Here is a 16370-nt window from a genome sequence, read left to right as displayed (position 1 = left end):
ATTTTTTACCGGTTTCGGTCAAAACGAGTTTGGCCGAACCCGGTGAAGTTCGGTGCGCTCATCTCGAATTTGACACTCCGTTTGGATGTTTGTAACCAGAAAAGCACGTGGTGCTTTTCTGTTTACATTCAGGAGTTTGACAGCTCTTGCGTGATTTTCGCGCATGCAACGCAGGACCGTCAGTGTGGCATGCGTTGTTTTCACGCACCCATTGAAGTCAATGGGTGCGTGTTGCGTGAAAAACGCAAGAATATAGAACATGTCGTGAGTTTTACGCAACGCACTCACGCAGCGCAAAATTCACGCATCGTCTAAACAGCCCCATAGACTATTATAGGTGCGTACGACACGCGTGAAAAGCACGCGCGTCGCACGCGCGTATAATACGCTCGTGTAAATGAGGCCTAAAACTAATGGCATATGTGATTATCCTCTGTGTCTAAAAACTCATTGGACCCATAGCAACCAATCGGAGCTCAGTTCTCATTTTTGTTACTGCTCTGAGAGAAATGAAAGCTATGCTGTGATTAGTTGATATGGCTGGTTTTTCTGTTTGTTTTGATGCGTAAGGAATCTTCTTATTATTTTTTATGGTTCTAAAGAAGATTAATGGAACCTCAGAAAACACCCTAGTAGATTATATGTGATTGGATTGTAATTTATAATTCCTAATTGGTTGTCTATAGAACCCCTTGAAGCTCCTGGGGGTTTATGCAAAATCTGTAACATCTGCAAAATCTGTCTTCTCATGTAGCAGAGGAGCATTTTGGACCAATGAGTCACTACAGCTTGGGTGCGATTGCTACCTCTGCACCCCCTTTAGCCAAGAACTATACAAAAATTTGTGAGGTAATTTGTCCAGAATGACTGGAAATTGTAATCCAATCAGTCTGCTTTACTGAAAGAAAGCCTTTTTTTTTTTTGAGAAATTTTAAGCACCAAGTATCTGTGGCGTGGATTGCGAGCTTGCGTTCTTTTGGCCAAAATGACAACTAATACCCCATGTTTTTTCACTGGTTACTTACACTGTACATACTTTTTTTCAGGATGCGGCCGGGTCTTATGGTGCTGAGATAGCCTGGTGTGCGGATGTTTGGCACTGCATGCAGGGCAGCCCGCTCTCTTACAGTATGGGCGTTCTAAATAGGCTGTTATTCGGCGATATATGCTGTGCCTCACTATCCAAACACTATGCCTCCATGTTTTACACACTACACTCACGTTTTTGTATCACTCACAGCCCTGATTTCTACACACCACACTTAGTAATGTCCCCTATACCTCACATGTACACCATACACAGTACTTTATTATTTTTTCCATTACACATTCACTTCCATGCCCAACACACCATGCCCCTCAAGGTTAGTGGGAGTGGCTATCATTATTTAAACACACCTGGGCACTTCCCTTCAGCAGAACTCTCTGACCTGGCCGCGTCCTGTTTGGAACAGGTTTTTACCCTACTCGTAACTTGTGAGTATGGCCTTTTCTGTGGTTTTAACGGTCACCAAGTATATCACATTTTCCTTTTTTAAGAACAGATTTAAGAGCTGTGTAAGTAAAATAGACAAAGGTCATATATATTCTTGAACATGAGCACACACTGTGTCAGAGGCAATGCTGCTCAAAATCCTGCATGCTTTCGTACATTGTATTAGTCCAGTTAGTAATTGTAGCTGGGAACCATGTCACCATATTGTGTGACCAGGTGACCAGATCCATTCTTAGTTCCAGCTAGACAGTTTATATAAACAATAGTTATAGACCAGTTAGTGACCGTCTAAAATTTCTTTTTTAGTTCAGTTTCTTTCTTGTGTGTAACGCCGCCTCCGCTCCTCTCGCGCTTCTCTTTCTTCACACAGAAGTATTTGGTCACGCTTTTTCTGCATTGCTCACATTTAACGGAACAGCACCAGTGAAACTTACAGTTACAGCTGGAGACCATGTCTGCTCTTCTCTCTTCCACAGCCAGGCCACAGTCTCCACACAGGCGTTTGCAGCTTCTCTTTTCCCATTTATTGAGTGTCTTGCCTCTCTTTAGACACTCCCTGCCTTCTGTCCCCAGAAGAACCAGAGTTTTGTTCTCCAGGCAGTAATCTGGAGAATCTTCCAGATGAACAAGCTCTTTCTTGGAGATGGAACTAAAAGTTTCAGCTATGGCACCTCGGCTAGCCGCACTGTTACCGGCTCCCTGCAGCAGATCCACCTTCAGAGCTTTGTGATATTTTTCCTTCAAATAATAGCCCACCTCTCTAAATTCAGGGAGCTGAAGCCAGCACGTTTGGGTAGTGCAACTTCCAGAAACTCCATGACACTTACAGGTCCTCTTCATGGTGCTTTTCACAGCCTGCATAAAACAGAGAAATACAGTTAGGTCCGGAATTATTTGGACAGTGACACAATCTTCATGATTTGGGCTCTGCTGCCACCACATTGGATTTGAAATGAAGCAACTGAGATGCAATTGAAGTGTAGACTTTCAGGTTTAATTCAAGGGGTTGAACAAAAATATCCTGTGAAACGTTTAGGAATCGCAACCATTTTTCTACACAGCCGCCTCATTTCAGAGGCTCAAAATTAATTGGACAAATTAACATTACCATAAATAAAATGTTTTTTTTTTAATACTTTGTAGAGAATCCTTTGCAGGCAATGACTGCCTGAAGTCTGGAACCCATGGACATCACCACACGCTGGGTTTCCACCTTTGTGATGCTTTGCCAGGCCTTTACTGCAGAGTCTTCAGTTGTTGCTTGTTTGTGGCTCTTTCTGCCTTAAGTTTTGTCTTATGCAAGTGAAATGCAGCTCGATCGGGTTGAGATCTGGTGATTGACTCGGCCATTGCAGAATATTCCACTTCTTTGCCTTAAAAAACTCCTTGGTTGCTTTTGCAGTATGTTTTGGGTCATTGTCCATCTGTACTGTGAAGCGACGTCCAATCACCTTGCTGCATTTGGTCGAATCTGAGCAGAAAGTAAATCCCTGAACACTTCAGAATTCATCCGGCTGCTTCTGTCTTCAGTCACATCATCAATAAACACTAGTGACCCAGTGCCCAGTGACCCATGCATTCCCATGCCATCACACTGCCACCACCATGCCATCACACTGCCCCCACCATGTTTTACAGAGGATGTGGTGTGCTTTGGATCATGAACCGTTCCAAGCCTTCTCCATACTTTCTTCCTCCCATCATTCTGGTACAGGTTGATCTTAGTTTCATGCTGTTCCAGAACTGGGCTGGCTTCTTTACATGTTTTTTTGGCAAAGTCTAATCTGGCCTTTCTATTTTTGAGGCTGATTTATGGTTTTCACCTTGTGGTGAACCTTCTGTATTTGCTCTCATGAAGTCTTCTCTTTATGGTAGACTTAGATACTGATACACCTACATCCAGGAGAGTGTTCTTCACTTGGGTAGATGTTGTGAAGGGATTTTTCTTCACCATGGAAAGGATTCTGTGATCATCCACCACTGTTGTCTTCCATGGACGTCCAGGCCTTTTGGAGTTCACGAGATCACCAGTGCGATGGATTAACGAGGGAATAGCCCATGCAGCCCATTAAATAGCTTTTGAGATACTTGTCCAATTACTTTTGGTCTCTTGAAAAAGAGGCAGCTATATATTAAAGAGCTGTAATTCCTAAACCATTCCCCAAATTAGGATGTGAACACCCTCAAATTAAAACTGAGAATCTGCACTTTAAGCCCATATTGATTATATAACTGTAAATTCAATATGTTTTGGAAAACAGCTAAAATGCCAAAACTTGTGTCACTGTCCAAATAATTCTGGACCTAACTGTACATGTAAATAGTTATGTTCTCACAATTTACTAGCGATGACCATAATTAATTTGTTTTCTTTTTGCTGCCATAAATTTTGACATTTAGTAGAGGTGTAAAAACTGTTGGTCTCTGGTATTGTTTGCCTGGTATAACTTCCCATTGTTTCCAACAAATCGGTCAAGTGAATGTCCGCCTTATTGAAATGATAAACATGTAACACTATGTAGATACCATAGGCAACCGCCATCATAAATGGTAGACCTGTCCCTTGGATGGGTTGGGGTAGTAGACCAAGATTTCAAGCTTCCAAGATTCTACAGATCGTCTTCACTAAATCACCCTCAGTTCTATTACGGGACAACATTTGAAACAGGCTCTGTAGTAAGCCAATGGTGACACAGAAATTGGACACTGGCAGATATACGTATCCTTTCTTACTTTGATTTGTAGTCATTTGTATTTTTTTATATATATTATGTATTGTTGCAATCTAGCATTTTTTTCTATAATGTCAGAGCTTTATGAAAAATGAGTACATGTAGTTTACAACGGTACCTTTCTTCCTGCCTCATTATTATGGAGATTCATGGCTGCTCTAGCATCTTGTCCTGTCTCTAGCGCATCCACAAACTGCTTAGAAATGGATTCTCCAAATCCCACATTATCACTGCAGCCACCCCATAACCATCCTTGTCCTCCTGTAAGCAAAAAAAAAGGGGTGTCAACAAGTAATATATGTATTTTGACTGAGATATACATGTCTGCCTCTACCTAAATAACTATAACTTGTATAAAAAAAAAAGTGTAAAATATGGCCTTTTGGATCACATTTGCAAAAAATATGCAAAGGATCTTGTATTTAGTAGTAAATAAGCTTCATCGAAATTTATATGTTCACAGCTTAGACTTCTAGGGTTGTTTTTTGTTTTTTTTCTCGGGGGTAGAAAATGGTACAAGAACATGATCCATTTTAGCCCAAAAATTTATTGAAGCGGACCTTCATTTATGAGGGGAGCGCTCCATCGTCCCTATAAAAGAAATGATTGATGGGCTGCTGCATACAAAGCAGCCAACCAACAATCACTGTTGAGGGACCGGGCGAGGCCGGGGAGCGATTCCCTCGTGAATATAATAGACTCATAACTATGAGTCCACTGTGTTATTTGAAACCTCCTATTAGCCTAATTTGGGCTTATAGAAGCACAGACCTGCCTTTTCATAAGAGGATGTCCACTCTTGAAAGCCATTTTGCTTATTTTCAATCCAAACGGCTCCAACATCCTCAGATTGTCAGCTCTTGCGAGCAGGGCACTCGCTTCACTTGTTTAATTATTTTTATTACTGTGTAATATGGGACTTGGTCTGAACATGTTACCTCTGAAATGTAAAGTGCTGCGGAATATGTTGGCACTATATAAATAGTTATTATTTTGTGAGGATTAAATTTTTTTTATATCTTTATAGGGGTCAAAACTTTGTTTTTCTGATAAAGAAATCCACATCCCCTACATAGGCATGGGGTTAAAAGACAAAATTCTGGCTGCCTGCAGCCACCACTAGAGGGAGCTTAGAATCTTGCCACCTCAGGTTTCATTATTGAGTTTAATGTATAAACAGTATGCAGCAAGATCCTAAACTTAATCTAGTGGTGGCTGCACATAGCCAGAAATATAATCCGCACAGAATTTTTGACCTAAAAATGACATGATGTTAAAATATGGACACACAGCAGATATTTGCCTTCACAAAATCTGCAACAATGCTGGCACAGAACTAGCAGAAATTGAATAATGGTTTGGCCAAAAAAGTGGGAAGAAAAGCTAACAAAGATGCTAGCCTCAATTCACACGAACCTTTTTAATATCAGTTTTTAATATCAGTTCATACACAATAGAACCATTAACCCTTTCCACCGCAGCCCTTTTTCAGATTTTCATTTTAGTTTTTTCCCTCCCCACCTTCCAAAATCCATAACTTCTTTATTTTTCCGTCAATATAGTACTATGAGGGCTTGATTTTTGCGGGACGAGTTGTAGTTTTTCGTAGCACAGTTTATTGTGTCATATAATGTACTAGGAAACGGGAAAAAAATTATTTGTGGGGTAGAAAATGAAAAACACAGCGATTCCTCCATTGTTTTTTTTGCGTGTCGTTTTTACGGAATTCACTGTGCAATTAAAACAACATGTTAACTTTATTCTGTGGGTCAATACGATTACAGCGATACCAAATATATATATATATATATATATATATATATATATATATATATATATAGTTTTTTCTATATGTTAATACTTTTACAAGTAAAAACCTAAGTATAAGGAAGAAAAAAGTTTAATTCACCAAATTCCGAGAGCCATAACTTTTTTATTTTTCCGTCGATTAAGTGGTATGAGGGATTATTTTTTGCAGGATAAGCTGTAGTTTTTAATAATACAATTTTGGTGTACATGATCACTTTTATTTCATTTTTTGTAGGAGAGGAGGTGACGAAAAAATAGCGATTCTGGCGTTTACAATTTTTTTCTTTTACAGCGTTCACGTGCGGGTTAAATAATCATATATTATAATAGTTCAGATTTTTATGGACGCGGCGATACCAATTATGTTTATTTTATTTATTTTTTACTATGCTCTAGGGGGAAAATGGGAAAAGGTTGTTTGTTTTTTTTTTACTTTTAATTTAAAACATTTTTTTACATTAAAAAAAAACTTTATTTATTTAACTCATTTTCACTTTTTTTTTAATTAGTCCCCCTAGGGGACTTCAACCAGCGATCGTTAGATCACTTGCACGATATACTGCAATACTAATGTATTGCAGTATATTGCGATTCTGACAGGCATCTATTAAGCCCCTATTGGGCTAAATAGGAGCACAAAGATGGCGGACTTGGGGGCCTTCATTAGCCATAGCAGCCATCCCCCCCCCCCAGTCATTTCTGAGAAGGAAAATCGCTGAATCATTGGCATAAAGAGTAGAAAAGGATAGAAAGAAAAAACAAACTATTAGGTATAGTACATAAACAAATTAAAGTGTAGCTAAACGTTTAACAAACTTCTGACATGTCATAGTGACATGTCAGAAGTTTAGATTGGTGGGGGTCCGAGCACTGAGACCCCCACCAATCGCTAGAACGAAGTAGCTGAAGTGCTCGGGTGACCGCTCAGCCGATTTGTTTCTGTTCTGCTTTTTCCGGAAATCCGATGTATCGGAGTAGGGGCTCATAGCCTTTCTATTGAGTCCGTCCTCCGATACATTGATTACCGGAAAAAGCTAAACAGAAACTGAGCAGCTGAGCGCTCACACGAGTTCTAGCGTTCGGACCCCCACCAATAAAAAGTCACTGCCACAAAAGGTACATAGTTTCACAGATAGGTTTCTACATATGGACTCATACTTGCAACCTCTGGTAACTCTCAAAATTATTTTTACTTGAGGATCATGCACATCATAGCACAACCCAGCCTTACATTGGATAATGCCCAGTGCAGCACCTGTGGGCATCCCTCTATATGGTGTACGGTTTACAAATTACCATAACATACGGTGCCTAAGTCTCAGTGCCATAGAGTACTGTGCCCAAATAACAGTACATTACTCTCAAACAAATCTAAAATCATATATATGATTATCTTCTTGGAACTGATGATCTAGATTCAAATTGTACTTTAACTGGTTGCCGACACAGGACAAGAATACTCGTCTTGAGCGGCGGGTGATTGGCGTATTAGGACGAGCATTCTCGTTCTGTGTGATTTAAGTGTGCGCGAGCGATCAGGAGCTGGGCAATGACTAATACACAGCCGCAGCCCCGCTCTAATGGCGGAGATAACAAAAAACTCTCCTCTTTGCCGTTAACCCCCTTGAATTCCATTCAAAGGGAAAATAAAAAGGGGGGCCCCCCGTGGATCACGTCACCGGGAATCCCTGTGACGCAATTGAGGAACATGTCATATATGGACAGACAGCCCAGGGTCCATTGAAGGACCCCAGGGCTGTCTGACCGTATTTCCTGTTGGTAGTAACAACTGCCTGTGTACTATCCGTATACAGGCTAATGTACTGGCATATAGATATATTCCAGTACATTAAAGATAAAAATAAAAAATCCCCCTATGAGATTAAAAAAAGGTAAAATTAATAATCAAAATAAAGTTTAAAAAAATACACAGAAATGCAAATTAATAAACTTTACAAAATATAAGACCCAAAACATGAAATAATATAGACATATTTGGTATCACCACGCCTGTAACAACCTGTGCAACAAATGTATGACATTATTTATGATGATCGGTATATGGTGTAAAAAAACAAAACTGCAGTGGGACTGCTTTTTTCTGCATTTTTGCCAAAATCAAAATTTATATAAATTAAACAATGAAAATATGCCAAAAATGGCACCTACATAAAGTACAACTCGCCCCGCAAAAAAACAAAGTCTCATACGGCTACGCTGAACAAAAAATAAAGACGTTTTGAGCGCTGGGATGCAAAGAGGGAAATAGAAAAAAATTGTTCTGTCCTCAAGGCCAAAATTGGCCGTGTCCTTAAGGGGTTAAAAGAGCTAAATGAGTATTATTCTAATACATTTAAGCCAGCTGGCTTATCAGGACTTTTATTATTTTTTTTAACTGAATCTGTGTCTTACCCAGCTGTCCATTTCTGGAATCATCACAACCACAGTTATCAAAGTCTCCAAGGCTGCAGTTCCGTGTCAGTGTATACATTACGCCAGCTGAGCTGATAGCATGCACAAAGGCAGTTTCTCGGTTTGCTGCAACACAAAAAGGGTAAAAATTACGTTATTTTGTAAAAAAGTTATTCTCCATTACAGAACTGAATAAAAAAGAAAAACCTCTAAATTATTAAATAACACAGAGTATTATAAACATCTTACATACGTAAAATCAGATACATACTGTATATATCTGAGGTCTGTAAATCCATCAGGAAGAATAATGAAACCCTTTGTTCTAAAACATTATACTCTAAAAATTACATTTATTTAAATAAAAGATGCTTAGATTATTAAATATAAAACAAATATTAATGCAATACATTTTTTATATAATAAACTATATAGACAAAAGTATCGGGACACGTACACATTACACCTACAGGAGCTTTTATGAAATCCCATTCTAAATCCATAGGCATTAATATGAATTCGGTCCCCCCTTTGCAGCGAAAACAGCTTCCACTCTTCTGTGGGCTTTCTACAAGATTTTGGAGTGCCTGTGGGAATTTTTGCCCCTTACATCCAGAAGATCATTTGTGGGGTCAGACACTGATGTTGGAGATGGCCTGTCTCGCAATCTCCGTTCTAGTTCATCCAAAAAGTGTTCGATGGGGTTGAGGTCAGGGCTCTGTGTGGGCCAGTCAAGTTCTTTGACACCAAACTCACCCAACCATGTCTTTATGGACCTTGCTTTGTACATTGGGGCACAGTCATGTTGGAACAGAACCCCAAACTGTTCCCACAAAGTTGGACACATAGAATTGTTTAAAATGTATTTGTATAATAAAGAATTAAGATTCCCCTTCACTGGAACTAAGGGGCCTAGTAAAATACCTGAAAAATAGCCCCATAGCATTATCCCTCCTCCACCAAACCTTACAGTTGGCACAATGCAGTCAGGCAGGTAACGTTCTCCTGGCATTCGTCAAACCCAGACTCGTCCATCAGACTGGCAGATAGAGAAGAGTGATTCATTACTCCACAGAACACGTTTCCACTGCTCCAGAGTCCAGTAGCGGTGTGCTTTACACCGATCCATCCGACGCTTGGTATGATGCTTGGTGATGTAAGGCCTTCAAGAAGCTGCTCAGCCACAGAAACCCATGCCATGAAGCTCCCAGCGCATAGATTTTTTGTTGATGTTAAAGTCAGAGGGATTTGGAACTCAGTCAGCAGAGCATTGGCGACTTTTACGTACTCTGCGCCTCAGCACTCAGCGACCCCACTTTGTAACTTTACATGATTTGCACTTTCTGGCTGAGTTTATGTGGTTCCTAAATGCTCCCACTTTGCAACAATACCTCTCACAGTTGAATGTGGAATATCTAGGAGGGAAGAAATCTTAGGAACTGACTTGTTAGGGTATGTTCACACGAGGGCGTCCGTAACGGCTGAAATTACAGGGATGTTTCAGCCTGAAAACATCCCCGTAATTTCAGCCGTAACGGCATGTGCAGGCGCTTGAACGCTGCGTCCATTACGGACGTAATTGGCGCTGCTATTCATTGGAGTCAATGAATAACGGCTCCAATTACGGCCAAAGAAGTGACAGGTCACTTCTTTGACGCGGGCGTCTATTTACGCGCCGTTATTTGACAGCGGCGCGTAAATTACGCCTCGTGTAAACAGACAAACGTCTGCCCATTGCTTTCAATGGGCAGATGTTTGTCAACGCTATTGAGGCGCTATTTTCGGCAAAAACGCCCGAATTACGTCCGTAATTAGTGCGTGTGAACATACCCTCACAACGGTGACGTCCTATTACAGGACCACGCTGGAGATCAGTGATCTCTTTAGAACGACCCAAAACCCAACCCAATGTATATCTCAACGGTATGGCCCAAAAGCGATATGTACAGAGGCTAATCCTAAAATGTAATTACAACATCAAATAATTTGTTTTTATTTTTTCTATTTACATCATTTATTGTAGACAGTATTACATTATTTCAACTAAGGATCTGTGCACACTGTTGCAGATTCCATAGTTTTTTCTGACAAAATAGTGCAGTATGCAGGACTAATATGTCCAGCAGAACAATGGAAACCATGACAAACCCAAATGGACCAATGGGTTCTGTTGGGTGCCATGGGTTTCCGTCATACGACAAATCCGGCGCTTCCAGTATTCTCGTTGTTGTGCTCCTATGATGGAGCATAACCGCAACCCAGATGTAAACATAGCCTAGTTAAATATATTATAAAAAATTTAAAAAAAAATTAATTACTTTTTCGGTATTGTGTTTCTGGAATTCATAACACTGTAACCTCTGATGAAAGGAGAAATCAAATAGTTTATAATACATGTGAATGGGAAACGTAAGAAGAGCCTTTTACAGTAGTCCCATTATAGCTTTACAATATGAATTAGTGTGTTAACAAAAATCCACAAGGAAAACTGTAATGCTTGACGAAACCTGAAATACTGTGATGTTGAAAATGTTACCATGCACCCAATGTACTTTGGCCATGCTGTTGATCATTTTGTATAGATGTTGCTGAACAGAACACGGCCTGTCTTTGGTGCACCTTGTTGTTTCCACTCTGTTTCCTTGCGGTTTACATCTGCCGGTACTGTAGTCCCGTGAATGTCTTCAGGAAGGCCACCATAAAGATATTTCATGCAGGAGTTTTAACAGTGTTTTCACATAGGGAGACATCTGGTTAACATCGACTTCTTAATTTGCAGCTGATGAAAATTTAAGAGGAACAGCAATACTTTCTCTATGAATTTTTGCAGGATAGATGCCATAGCTTTCCAAGGTTACAGGACATGGTGTGGTTCCTTTTAACAAGACCATTATAAGGCATTTAAACTTACTAGATCCTCATTTTTGTGATGCAAGATTTTCCAATTGTGTGAACAATTTGTGATCATGTTCTGTTTAATGTACCGTAGTATTCCCACTAAAGACCAAAAAATCCCAAGGGATTTTGGATTCCAAATGGGTTTTCTGGAACCAATTAACTAGTTTCTATTTCACTGCACATATAAAAATAATGCAATTTGTAATATACTTACGTTTTGATTTAATCTTCTAACACCCGATTCCAGCGCTGGTCACATAATACGTCTCCAGTAGCAAAATCCTTCCTTCCGGCGCCAGCCTGTCTATGATCTGAGTTCTGTACACTGAGGGAAGTGGTGGACCCGATACTCCCTTTCTTCTGATAGTTTGCGGTCTGCTGCTAGGGGAGAGAAAATGATGCGCAGGGGCTGTGATAGTGCAGGAGCAGGCATGCGTGGTAAACACTGCTAGTCTCTGAGCATGCGTGGTTTCTACACTTGCAGTGTTTACCATGCATGTCTACTCCTGCACTATCACAGTGATTGTGCGTCAGTTTCTTCCCCCAAGCAGCGGACTGGAAAGAAGAAATTTTGTCAGGAGCCAGTAGCTATTAGCGCTCTGACAAGGACTCTGGTACTGGGGTTAGGGGATTCCACAGAGTTCCGGAGCAGAGCCTATACTAGCGCTCTGCCAGGGACTCCAACTCTGTGGAAGCCCCTGACAACAAGGGATTCCATGGAGTCCTGGAGTAGAACATATACTACTGCTCTGCCCAGGACTCCGGGTCTGGGGAAGCCCCAGACAACACTGTCCATATATGGACAGTGTGGAATCCCCTGACATCAGAGTCCCAGAGAAGAGCCTATTCTATCGCTCTGCCCGGGACTCTGGCTCTAGGGAAGCCCCTGACAACAGTGGATTCCATGGTGTCCCGGAGTAGAACATATAGTACTGCTGTGCCCGGGACTCCGGGCCTGGGAAAGCCCCTGACAACACTGTCCATATATGGACAGTGATGTCAGGGGATTCCACAGAGTCCCGGAGCAGAGCCTATACTAGCGCTCTGCCCGGGACTCCAGCTCTGGGGAAGACCCTGACAACACTGTCCATATATGGACTACTGGATATACTATGGATTATATACATACATATATGGATTACTATGTCACGGTATTCCACAGACTCCCGGAGCAGAGCCTATACTAGTGCTCTGCCTGGGACTCCAACTCTGGGGAAGCCCCTGACAACAAGGGATTCCATGGAGTCCTGGATTAGAACATACACTACTGCTCTGCCTGGGACTCCAGGTCTGGGGAAGCCCCAGACAACACTGTCCATATATGGACAGTGTGGAATCCCCTGACATCAGAGTCCCGGAGCAGAGCCTATACTAGCGCTCTGCCCGGTACTCTGGCTCTGGGGAAGACCCTGACAACACTGTCCATATATGGACAGTGATGTAAGAGGCTTCCCCAGAGTCCCGGAGCAGAGCCTATACTAACACTCTGTCCAGGACTCCGGCTCTGGGGAAGCCCCTGACATCACTGTCCATACATGGACAGTGATGTCAGGGGATTCCACAGACTCCCGGAGCAGAGCCTATACTAGTGCTCTGCCTGGGACTCCAACTCTGGGGAAGCCCCTGACAACAAGGGATTCCATGGAGTCCTGGATTAGAACATATACTACTGCTCTGCCTGGGACTCCAGGTCTGGGGAAGCCCCAGAAAACACTGTCCATATATGGACAGTGTAGAATCCCCTGACATCAGAGTCCCGGAGCAGAGCCTATACTAGCGCTCTGCCCGGAGCTCTGGCTCTGGGGAAGACCCTGACAACACTGTCCATAAATGGACAGTGATGTCAGGGTATTCCACAGAGTCCCGGAGCAGAGCCTATACTAGCGCTCTGCCTGGTACTCTGGCTCTGGGGAAGACCCTGACAACACTGTCCATATATGGACAGTGATGTCAGAGGCTTCCCCAGATTCCAGGAGCAGAGCCTATACTAGCACTCTGCCCAGGACTCCGGCTCTGGGGAAGCCCCTGACATCACTGTCCATACATGGACAGTGGTGTCAGGGGATTCCACAGACTCCTGGAGCAGGGCCTATACTAGCGCTCTGCCCGGGACTCTGGTTCTGAGGAAGCCCCTGACAACGCTGTCCATATATGGACAGAGATGTCAGAGGATTCCACAGAGTCCCGGAGCAAAGCCTATGCTAGTGCTCTCCTCTGCTCTGGGACTCCGATTCTGGGATCAAATTAAGGTTTTTTTACCATTATGAAAGAGTGTGTTGTTTGGTACAGCACTTATATGTTGCACGTTTATCGTTAGATCTCACCGATCTAATGAGAGCAGTAAAATGGCAAAGGGGATTAGAAAATGTTTATAGCTGGGTATAATAGGCGTGATGAGTTCCTGTTGCCAGCGCATTGCATGCTGGGACACAAGCGGTGCATGCCGGGAACTGTATGACCGGAAAATCAAGACAACGAACACACAGAGGTAAACAAACCTCTCAATGTAAACAAAAGAGAATAATGGTAAATAAAAAAATGTAGATAACGATATTCAGGGGGCATTAATAGATAAATTGAGAAGAGTTGCTGTGATTAAAAAGAAAAAAAACAAGTATTGAAAAACCCCTTGATGTTTGGTTAAATTAAGACAACTTGACTTGCACATTTGACGAGTCATCTTCAGATAAGATGGTAAAGAATGAAAAAAGTCAATGACATTTTCTGTCTGTGAAATTATGAACCAAGGAAATGCTCAGTACCACCTGAGAGATAAAAATGTAATCACAAAGGAACTGCCAAAGCACCATGGAGAAATTACAAGTTGAAGAAATGGTCCTATGAAAAAACATGAAAACTCTAACCTGGGAAAATGAATCCTGTTGAAAGAGAGCCTCCAGATGGTGGATAATTCGGCGGAAATGGAATCTGGAGACGAGATAAGAGAGTCCGGTTGTATTGAGATTCCAGTCTGGAGAAGAGGATCCTGTTGAAATGAATGCTCCAGACTGGAGAAGATGATCCAGTTTCATAGTGACTGCTGCCTGTGGTAGAAGATCCAGAAGAATGAGGGATCCAGTCTGGAAAAGAGGATACTTGGGAAATTGAGGGTTTTTAACCCCAGTCACTTTATTTTGAACCTATTTTGAAATTTGCTAATGAAGACTTGATTTATTTGGAGGGTACAATAAAAAAGTTATCCATGAGGATGAAAGAAAGTCCAGTTGATTAGAAGATAAAAACTGTAAATAAGAATGGACTCCACCACCATGATGAAGCCACTAAAAATGGCAAACAGCCCAGATAGGCTTGCTCAATCCAAGGAATGACTCTTCATGGTTTTTATGGCCAACTATGAGCATACTCCATTAACTATACATGTCAACAATGTAGCAACCAAAATTTCAAACTTGAAGGCTACAGTTTTTTCTAAATAAAATGTAAGACTAGTCACGGAAAAAACGAAATTCTGAAGTGTTACAATTGAACAATTGATGGAAGCTTCTTACCACTACGTAATCCACTATGACTGGAAAGTTGCAATGTTCTCTCAGGACAGTTCCACCGATCCCAAGCAAACTGGTATTTACACTCTTCAATACCACTTTGTGCCCCAGCTGCCACACTGCTTGAGTAGATAAGGTAAGCCTGCAAACAATGTAAATCAAATGATGACATCATATTCCCCAAAACATATAGACAAAATGTATCATTTAGAAATAACTTTGCTTGCATATCCGGTAAATTTAAATGTGTTGAGTGTTCATGGGGGGAGAAAACAGTGCTTTTCTGGAGAAACTAATGTAAGCAGGGAGAGGACGGAGTGTAAATTAACTCATGGTCCTATTACTGCAGACTGGAACACCATTTACGGTAGTAAAAATTTTAGAGAGGAATTGCACCTTTCTCACTACGAGCTTACTTTGACTACGACTACACATCTTGACTCTAACTTGACTGCTAGTTGCATCTTGCCTTGGCCTTCAATCAATTTTTGTTGTTACCGTATACTAGCAGTTGCCACGGACTAGTGACTATTCTGGGAACCTCAACCTGAAAATACCTGCAGCAAAGACCAAATCTTCCCACAGGGTTTAGGATAAAACACAATATTTGACCTAGTCCCTCCAATAAACAAGTAAAACCTTTAGTCAATCTATTTAACTGAACCATTCTAAGTACGGCACAGACAATTCACATCACAACCACAGGGTGGTCACACAGGCACATATAGCATAGACATCTAGTGACAGAGTATCGCAAAATCATGTTTTTTTGTTTTTTAAAGAGGCTCTGTCACCAGATTTTGCAACCCCTATCTGCTATTGCAGCAGATAGGCGCTGCAATGTAGATTACAGTAACGTTTTTATTTTAAAAAAACTAGCATTTTTGGCCAAGTTATGACCATTTTTGTATTTATGCAAATGAGGCTTGCAAAAGTCCAAGTGGGCGTGTTTAAAGTAAAAGTCCAAGTGGGCGTGTATTATGTGCGTACATCGGGGGGCGTTTTTACTACTTTTACTAGCTGGGCGTTCTGACGAGAAGTATCACTTCTAGTGATCACTTCTAGTGATCACAAGTATCACTTCTCTTCAGAACGCTCAGCTTCTGGCAGTGCAGGCACAGCCGTGTTCTCGAGAGATCACGCTGTGACGTCACTCACAGGACCTGCATCGTGTCGGACGAGCGAGGACACATCGGCACCCGACACTACAGTTGATTCTGCAGCAGCATCGGCGTTTGCAGGTAAGTCGATGTAGCTACTTACCTGCAAACGCTGATGCTGCTGCAGAATCAACTGTAGCCTCTGGTGCCGATGTGGCCGACACGATGCAGGACCTGTGAGTGACGACACAGCGTGATCTCTCGAGAACACGGCTGTGTCTGCACTGCCAGAAGCTGGGCGTTCTGAAGAGAAGTGGATGATACTTCTCGTCAGAACGCCCAGCTAGTAAAAGTAGTAAAAACGCCCCGATGTACGCACATAATACACGCCCACTTGGACAATTACTTTAAACACACC

At 41.7% G+C, this 16370-nt stretch overlaps 1 protein-coding gene across 1 annotated transcript in view; it reads right to left on the bottom strand.

Moving 5' to 3' along the window:
* Positions 1 to 227: 227 nt before the first annotated feature.
* Positions 228 to 16370, bottom strand: part of WNT8B (Wnt family member 8B) — a 50904-nt gene continuing 34761 nt past the window's right edge. Inside the window, exons 3-6 of the mRNA XM_075842729.1 lie at positions 14856 to 14994; positions 8449 to 8574; positions 4346 to 4488; positions 228 to 2350 (exon numbers count right to left, since the gene is read on the bottom strand). Coding sequence (XP_075698844.1) covers positions 1784 to 2350; positions 4346 to 4488; positions 8449 to 8574; positions 14856 to 14994 — 975 coding nt within the window. The 3' untranslated portion in view covers positions 228 to 1783. The remainder of the gene's footprint in view (positions 2351 to 4345; positions 4489 to 8448; positions 8575 to 14855; positions 14995 to 16370) is intronic.

The sequence above is a fragment of the Rhinoderma darwinii genome, chromosome 11 (genome assembly GCF_050947455.1).
Source record: "Rhinoderma darwinii isolate aRhiDar2 chromosome 11, aRhiDar2.hap1, whole genome shotgun sequence".
Classification (NCBI taxonomy): Eukaryota; Metazoa; Chordata; class Amphibia; order Anura; family Rhinodermatidae; genus Rhinoderma; species Rhinoderma darwinii.
Note: the sequence above shows the minus strand (reverse complement) of the source record. Positions and strands in the feature narration are given on the sequence as shown.